Source organism: Penaeus vannamei, chromosome 2, assembly GCF_042767895.1.
Source record: "Penaeus vannamei isolate JL-2024 chromosome 2, ASM4276789v1, whole genome shotgun sequence".
NCBI classification, from domain to species: domain Eukaryota; kingdom Metazoa; phylum Arthropoda; class Malacostraca; order Decapoda; family Penaeidae; genus Penaeus; species Penaeus vannamei.
In genome coordinates, this window is record NC_091550.1 from 52857119 (window position 1) to 52867118 (window position 10000).

Sequence of the window (10000 nt, forward strand, 5' to 3'; positions counted from 1 at the left end):
ATTATTCCATAAGTGCATCACATATATGCAAATTCAGTGCAAGCAGCCAAAGGATATTATTTGACCATCGACAAGAGCATCGTTTAATGTAACTTCCGGAGCACAGATTTTCCTCCAAGAAAAGGAAAATGCAAAAACAATGTACTATCTTCGAGCGAAAAAACAAAAACAAAATAAAGATGCAGAGACTTTAAAAGGCGTCTTGAAGAGAGGACCACGACAGGGAGAGGACAGAGACCGTTTCAGAAGAAGACAAAGGCCGTTACAGAAAAGGACAGCGACCGTTTTAGAAGACAAAGACCATTTTAGAAGAAGACAGCGACCGTTTTAGAAGAAGACAGCGACCGTTTTAGAAGAAGACAAAGGCCGTTACAGAAAAGGACAGCGACCGTTTTAGAAGACAGAGACCGTTTCAGAAGACAGCGACCGTTTCAGAAGAAGACAGAGACCGTTTTAGAAGAAGACAGAGACCGTTTCCGAAAGCTGTAGTGGGGCCGGTCCATCAATACACGGTGAGCGATCCCTTGGTGGTCATCAGCCGTTCTTGCTTGAACTGGTCCGATATCGAGGAATAATGTGACCTTTGGCGAAGCACAGAACGCGGTTACATTGCTTGTGTATCTGGTAATCAATCTTTGTAAGACGCATGTAACAAAAGCGATATTGCGCAGAACAATAAACTGTATTTTCCATCCTATGCGATTTCGTTAAAAAGAATAAAAATACAACGGGAATCTGCATGTCTTCATCGATAGAGATCTGCCTTAACCAAATCACTGAGGTGCCTTTAGTGTTGGTCAGCCGGTCCAGTGTTCATATTTTGTGCAACTTTGCTTCTGTAACTTTAAAAGCAGGTTTCCACACAGGTGATGGTTTCTGCAATTCAGTATTCTGTGGATTTCGTTGCAAGGTCTGTCAGGAAAGCTATGGCTGTTTATTATGGCTGATTAATATGACTTTTCTTCGTAAAAAAATAATAATAATGATTGCATGTCCTCATTTATGTATTTATATAATATTCTTAATGATATTTAATCATATTGTAATTAAACATATAGAAAATACTTTTGAATAACGGATATCAAATTTTATAGATCTAAACCCCTTTTATTCCCTCTGCTATATTGCTGGACGTATGTTAGATAACTGACCTAATGTAGGTTCTTTCATTTGCATGACAACCCGCATGATATATGCAAAACCGGCTGAAGTCATACTACAGGATAGCGAGGCAGGTAATTTTCATAGAGAGAGGAAAACCATTTTTTTTTTTTTTTTTTTTTTTTTTTAGTTTCCATTTTCCATTTGGTCTCGTTCCAGTGTCTATATACTATTCTTGATGAAAGTTTGAGTTTCATACATTGCTATTTTTTTATTATTTTCAGTGTATTTACCATATCATAAATAATTCCTTTCTCTTGCCAGTGTCATTATTATGTTGCTGTAGATGCAGTTTGATTAGCACTGGAATCCAAAACTTTAGACACAAAACGCATGATATTCGAGGTCCATTACAACATTTTTTCTGTTATTTATTATTATTATTTTTTTTTGGGGGGGGGGGCAGGGGCACTTTTTTGCTAATACGTTTTTATATTCCTGTCCTCGAGGTAGTATTAAAGCATATGCAATGTTTACTTAACACAATATGCATTGTTAATTATAGTAATTTTAATACAAATAATGTTAATATGGAGCTGGCCCGAAAAAAAATCGTAACGATAATGATACTGATAACAATCAAGACAAAAAAAATCATGGTAATGATACCCATAATAATAATAATAAAAATAAAATTATCATGACCCTATACATTATTGTTTTTCATCATCACCACCATCACCACCATCATCAAACACCTCTCCCTTAAAATTTAAACCATATGACTTCATAGAATAAAAACGCAGTTTATATTCCCGAGCAATCACTGAGCTACTGAACACAATTGCTCTGTGATTGCATTGCAACGAAAGGATGACGTCCCGCTGCTGAACAGTGAAGATTGGAAAGGGAATGCACAAGAAATGCAACGTATTGGAAGTAATTTAAGTTTTCGTGGGGGAGGGAGAAACAAAGAGAGAGACGGAGAGAGAGAGAGAGAGAGAGGGGGGGGGGGAGAAACAAAGAGAGAGGGAGGGAGGGAGAGAGAGAGAGAGAGAGAGAGAGAGAGAGAGCGAGAGAGAGAGAGAGAGAGAGAGAGAGAGAGAGAGAGAGAGAGGAGAAACAAAGAGAGAGAGAGAGAGAGAGGAGAAACAAAGAGAGAGAGAGTGGGGGAGGGAGAGACAAACAGAGACAGAGAGAGGGGCTAAGTGAGAGACAGATAGCAGGGAGATGAAGGGAGGGAAGAGAGATGAAAGAAGGGAGGGAAGGAGATAGACAAATGAAGAAATAGATAGATAGATAGATAGATAAATGATAGAGAAACTTGTTCCTTAATGTTTCCTTCCTCATTTCTTCGGTCTTAACAACCACAACAATCTAGATAATAATGTCTAACTCCTTAACAATATTGTTAACGTTTTCTTGGGACAACGTAAGCTGGTAATCCTTCAGTATCATTAGAGACTTAAAGCAAATAAAGATTATCAAAGCAAAGCAAATGGAGCAAATAAAGATTATCAGTGTGGCACAGAGTTGCAACAATATATATCACAGGCAATAGAAAAGACATAATATATATGTTGGGTCGTGATTATCGAGAACTGGTATGACATTCCAGAAAATATGAAGTGGTATATCTCCTAAAAGGGATCAAATCATATATATATATGTTTTGCACCGTAAGAAGTAGGGCAGTATATGTCTTATATACGTTTTTCCAATGTTTTCTTTTGACACCAGATCACTGTCGATCATGTACGTGGGTTTTATGGGGTATTTTTAGTAAGAATTATCCGAAATGTAACGATATATTTGTCTCATATTATTACAGGCGGGCTAATACATACCTGAATTGTTTATTTTCGTTTATTACTTTCACTCTAATTAATGGAATTCCTCATCTCCTATTTCCTATGCCACTGCATCTAAAATCCAACCAAAAATATAATCTGTATACTTTGTATATCTCACACCTGTTGCGATATAGAAGCTAAACCCCTATGTAAAAATAGCAGGTAATTCATTTATAAGTACGTAATCATTTTAGGCAGTACCATAGTACCATAAATGCTAGTGTCAATTACGTTTATGAATCTAATTGGTCATCACTCGATTACCTCTTACTGTGGTGGTGGTATGGCAGAGGGAAGGGGAAGGTATATGGTAGAGGGATCGCATGCTGGATGGTAGAAGGATGGTGGGTCAGAGTGAGGGTATGGTGGAGGATTTGGCTATCATAATAGTGATGATGGTGATGGTGATAGTGAGGATGATGATGGTGGTGATGGTGATGATGATGATGATGGTGATGATGATGAGGAGGATAATGATAATGATGATGATGATGATGGTGGTGATGGTGATGATAATGATGATGGTAATGGCGTGGGTGATAATGATAATGATGATTGTGGTGATGATGTATAATAGGAATAATAAAACTTCCATGCCACTGATAATGACTGTATCACCATGACCTCGTTTCCAAAATGATGAACAAGATCACAACAACCTAACCAAATAATACGTCTATTTAAATAGCATAAGGCTATTCAAAAAACACAAATCTATCCAAGTAATACGTCTAATCGAATAATACGTCAATTTAAATAATATAGGTCTATCTAAATAATATGAGTCTATTCAAGTAATATAAATCTATTCAAATAATACAATATTCAAATAACATATCTATCCAAATAATACAAGTTTATTCAAGTAATACAAATCTATTCAAATGATACAAGTCAATTTAAATAACGTCTATTCAGATAATATGAGTCTAATCAGATAATATAAATTTAAATCTATTCAAATAATACGTCTATCTAGATAAATTGAATCTATTCAGATAATATAAATTTTATTTAGATAATGCAAGTCTATTAAAATAATACTAGTCTATTCAGATAAATTGAGTCTATCCAAATAATATGGCTTTTCAAATAATACAAATATATTCGAGTAATACAAGTCCCTTCAAATAATACAAGTCTATTCAGATAATACAATATTCAAATTATGTCAATTCAAATAATACAAATACATTTATATCAGTCCGACTCCATTTACATTGCCACGAATGTATTATATTGCACGATTGCATTCAAATTACAACATCATTATCAAATCATACTTTCATCAAAATGGAAAACAATTAGAGATAACAAGAGATAAAAGAAGAGGGTAGATGCAACGACAGAAAGACAGAGAGACATTGACAGGCAGAAATAGTGACAGATTGACTGATAGAAACAATGACAGACAGATAGAAATAAGGTCAGACAGACAGATGTGAACTGTAAACGGACAAAGAAACAGGCAGACAGAAATAATGACAAACAGAATGACATGAACTATATATATATAGAGAGAGAGACAAAGAAACAGACAGACAGAAATAACGATAAACAGACAGACATGAATGATAAACAGTCAAGGAAACAGACAGACAAAAATGACGACAAACAGACAGATATGAACAATAAACAGACTAAAAAAAAAAAAAAAGCAGATAGAAATAACGATAAAAAGCCATGAACAATAAACATACAAAGAAACAGACAGACAGAAATAACGACAAACAGAGAGACATGAACGATAAACAGACAAAAAAAAAAAAAAAAAAAACAGACAGACAGAAGCAACGACAAAGCAAAAAAAAAAAAAAAAAAAAAAAAAAGAAGATACAGACCCATATGAAACTATATGACAAGAAGGCGAAACAAAACGAAAAACTCACCTGGGGAATGGAACAGACAGCGGCGATGGACCAAGCGAACGACAGCATCATTTTTCCTCGTCTTTGGGCATCGTTCACCTGACGACGCAACAGGACACGCGATCAGTTACATTAAAAATAGATAAATGAATAAATAAATAGGTAATTCTGAATAATCATAAAATTGATGCGTAATATGAGGTGTTATACAAGACTAGGAATGATAACAGTAGTAATTATTAAGTTTCAGTTTGGTTATTGTTTTGTTATCGTTCTCTCTTTCTCTCTCTTTCTTTCATTCTCTTTCTCTCTCTCTCCCTCTCTCTCTCTCTCTCTCTCTCTCTCTCTCTCTCTCTCTCTCTCTCTCTCTCTCTCTCTCTCTCTCTCTCTCTCTCTCTCTCTCTCTCTCTCTCTCTCTCTCTCTCTCTTCCGCTCGCTTGCTCTCTCTTTATATACATTTTACTGTTAGACTAATTTGAATTATTTACTTGTATACTTTGTACCAGGAACTAGGTTAAAAATAACGATGCTTCTAAATGTGACCTTATATTCAACTGGATGTATCACGTTTAACAAAAATAATAATACCGCTTTTTTTTTTTTTATTCTGAAGCAAGCAGTATCTTGAAGAATTAATCGTGGAGATTATTTCAAAATTGCCTTTAGAAACGATGACAATAAAAAAGTATATATGACGAGATTGGATTCTATAAATGCCTGCCTCATCTTTTTAATAAACAGCTGTAGCTTATTGATAATAATTTTTACGAAAGAATGATTTACTGGTGTCTGTAGCTCTTTTGCTCACTCGACAAGACTCTCTGTTCGTGACTCAGAATAGCCGAGATGTTCTTAAAGACAAAGTACCCAGTTTACAAAGACACACTGATACAAAGCGTATTATACCTGATATACAAGAGACACGTGACACAGCATACCCACACACGTAGACAGCGCAGATGACCCGACACAGTATTAACCTCTACATACATTTTCCCCGGCGCAGTATCCCTGACATACAGACAGCATACCCATCGAGTAATCTGCTTTAACCATTCTGTATGCGTCGCTAAAGCACGAGTTGGTATGTGGGTGGCGTTCCCTCCCTGATTCAACAGACTTGACATCACAGTAAGCCATCTCTTTGAAGTTGCTACACGCGCCGGGAAAGCAAACTTAACCTAATTCTACAAGACTGGCTGGGTTTCTGTGGGAGGTTGTGTGTGTATGGCTGTTGTGGTTTGTTTGGGTGTAGTATGGTTATTGCGGTTTGCATGGGTGTAGTACGGTTATTGTGGCTTGTGTGGGTGTAGTGTAGTTATTTTGTATTGCATGGGTGTAGTGTAGTTATTGTGGTTTGCATGGGTGTAGTGTAGTTATTTTGTATGGCATAGGTGTAATATAGGTATTTTGTATAGCATGGGTGTAGTGTAGTTATTGTGGTTTGCATTTGTGTCGCATAGTTGTGAAATGTGTATGGTATGGTTATTTTGTCATGTTTGGATGGAGTATTGTTCTTGGGTATCGTATGGGGGTATTATGATCATTGATTAATGTTTGCTTGTAACATGGTTATTGCGCAATGCATGGTGTAGTATAGATATTGTATGGGCGTAGTATGGTTGTGATATATTTTCTTCTGTAGGTGCAGTACGGTTATTGTGTAATGTATGGGCGCAGCATGCTCATTACGTGTTATTGTGTGATTTAAGGTCATTTAAGGTCACTACGTATTATATGGGTTTCGTATGGTTGTTGCCTTATATCTCGGTGTATCTACGGTTAGCGAGGAAGGAACAAGGCTTCGCGATCGCCCATTGTTCAGATTAGTTCAGTAACCGTCCCACGTATAGAGTAAGGATTCTCGCGAGAAACTTTATTAAAAACCGGATTATATAATTCATGGCGGGATTACGAATTATTTTCTTAAATTTCAATCGTTAATCGGATTTCACTTTTTGTCCTTTATGCAGGCGGAAGACACATTCCAATCCCCCTTTTTTATTCTTCACTCACACCCAGTCACTCATACACTCTCATGAGCATCGCCACTCCCTCCCTCGCCCTTATACACACATCCACGCATTCATCCACTCATCCCTTCTATTCGCACATTACTTTATTCGCTTATTCGCCCACTCAGTCCCCTGAACCCTCACTCGGTACCTGCATATTTGCATACGAGGACCAATTAGCGAGTAACATAGGGGGGGGGGGCGGTTTTAGATCTCGGCTGGACTTTGCAATGAACATGTGGGAGTTCCGCTATGAGCATAGTCCTTATTAAGCCGAGTGCAGTGAGCTAACGAACTTGCGTTAAATCATGGAAGTATATGTATATTGTATTAGTTTGTCTGTCTGTACGTCTATGGGTTTGGCTCTGGCTCAGTGTCTCTCTCCCTCTTTTTTATCTATCTATCTGTACGTATGAATATCTATTTACTTATCCATCCATTTATCTATCGATACGCACACACACACGCGCACAAACACACACATACACACACACACACACACACACACACACACACACACACACACACACACACACACACACACACACACACACACACACACACGCACACACACACATACACACACACACACACACACACGCGCACAAACACACACATACACACACACACACACACACACACACACACACACACACACACACACACACACACACACACACACACACTGCTAACAGTATCTACATAATGCTGTATCATTATGATTATATCAATAACATATCATTATCATCATCACCATCATTATTATCATTATTATAATTATCATTATTATTGGTATCATTACTATCATCATTATCATTATTTTTATCATTATTATTATCATTATTATTATTATTATTATTATTATTATTATTATTATTATTACTATTATTATTATTATCATCATTATTATTATTATTATTATTATTATCATTATTATTATTATCATTATGATTATTATCATCATCATTCTCATTATTATTCTTTTATTATTATTACCATCATTATCATTATAATTTTTATTATTAGCAGCAGCATTATTATGATTATTATTATCATCACTATTATCATTACTATTATTATTATCATTATTATCATTGTTATTATCATTATCATCACTATTATTATCATTATTATCTTTATTATTAGTATTATGATAATATTAATCATTATTAGCATTACTATTACAATTATCTCTCTAATTATCATCATCATTGTTATCATTATCATTATGGCCGTGTTGCCCCGCCCGCCCCCGCCCCCTCCCCCGCCCCCGCCAGACCCCGCCCCCTCCCTGCAACAGAGGCCGACCTCCTCCTCGTACCTTGAGCGGGTGCACGATGGCGAAGTAGCGGTCGAGGCTGATGCAGACGAGGACGAGGGACGAGAGGTAGAGCCCGAAGGCCCTGAGGAACTGGAAGAGCTTGCAGGCGAGGTTCCCGGCCACCCACTGGGTCGTGATGCGCCAGCCGACCTCGAGGGGGAAGTTGATGAGGGTGACCATGAGGTCGGCGGCGGCCAAGTGCATGATCATGAGGTTGACCCGCGACTTCCGGTGCCTGTTGCGGAAGAGGGTGATGAACACGGTGAAGTTCCCGATGGCGGCGACGATGAACAGGACGCAGTAGACGATGATGTCCGTCATGGCGTTGTCGTCGAAGCCCAGGCTCGGCGGGAGGGCCGTCGCCGTCGCGTTCAGGAGGAAGGAGCCGTTCCCCAGCAGCGTCGCGTTCACCTGGCAGTCGGAGCCGTCGCTGTTCACGAGGCAGTCGCTGTCGTTGAACGCGTGCTCGAGCCAGTTGCCGGGGGAGGCCTGGGGGAGCTGCCGCCGCACCGTCACCCCGCTGCCCAGGGCCACGTCCTCCACCTCCGCCTCGAAGTCGTCCAGGTTCTCCATTTTTTTTTTTCTTTTTTTCGACCGGTTTACGGAGTCGAGTCAGCCTGGGGTCCCATTACTCTGGAAAGAAATAGAAAGATGGAATTGTTAATCGTGCTGATACTCCTGTCATTAACCTTGATGGTGTTATCTTTAATTGTTGTCACCATCATTGCTTACTGTTGTCATTGCTGGTGTTGTCATTATCGTTATTCGATCGCCATCATCACAGTTTTCATCATCATCATCGTTATTGCAATTATTATTCTCATCACCATCATTATCACCATTATCATCATCATTATCATCATGAAAATTTTTCTTATAGTTATAGCTATCTTGTTATCATTAGTATCATTATCGTTTTGATAATCATAATTAGTACTTTGATTATTATTGTTGTTATTGTTCTCATTACCATCATAATTGTTATCATTATCATCAATATATATTATGATAATTATTTTTATTATCATTACTTCTGCTATTACTACTACTACTACTAATAATGTTTTTATTACTATTATTATCATTATTACTATTTGTATTGTATTTGTTACTATTGTTATTGTTATCATTATCGCCATCATTATTACTATTTTCATAATTAGCATTGCCATTCTTATTATCATTTTATTATTGTTATTATTTTCTTCCCAATGTTGTCAATATTTTCATCATTATAACCACCATGAATACGACAAGCATCACCATCTCCCATCACCATCGTCAAAATCATCATCATCGTCATCTTTATAATCGTTAATATCTTCATCATGATTGTTATTGTGAATTTTATTCCTACTTTCATTCATAACATGATCAAAACACTTTCATTTCCTTCATCTTTTCTCTCAATAGTATGTGGAAAAAATTACAGTGGGAAAGCTTTTTTTTTTACCATCTGCGAGCACTGATTAATCTGTAATAATCAAAAACACCGAAAAACGATGTGGTATTTAAAGCAAAATATTAAATGCTGATGAAAAATGTTTCCAGTAATAACCTTCTTTAATTAATGTACATTGGAAAAGGAAGAAGCTTAAGAGGCTCAAATATGCGAATTATTTCCTTGATATTTTCGTCACATTTCCGCATGGTGCTTATAGACAGCTGAGCATCCTATGTTCAAGGTAAAAGAATATATATGAGCATATATATGTATATATTATAAAAAATACACACACACACACACACACACACACACACACACACATATATATATATATATATATATATATATATATATATATATATATATATGTATATATTTTTATATATATTCACACA

At 36.8% G+C, this 10000-nt stretch overlaps 1 protein-coding gene across 1 annotated transcript in view; it reads right to left on the bottom strand.

Annotated features, from left to right (window-relative positions):
- LOC113815545 (adipokinetic hormone/corazonin-related peptide receptor variant I) overlaps nt 1–10000 on the bottom strand; it is a 103974-nt gene that overhangs the window by 31166 nt on the left and 62808 nt on the right. Inside the window, exons 2-3 of the mRNA XM_070137253.1 lie at nt 8159–8791; nt 4844–4921 (exon numbers count right to left, since the gene is read on the bottom strand). Coding sequence (XP_069993354.1) covers nt 4844–4921; nt 8159–8731 — 651 coding nt within the window. The 5' untranslated portion in view covers nt 8732–8791. The remainder of the gene's footprint in view (nt 1–4843; nt 4922–8158; nt 8792–10000) is intronic.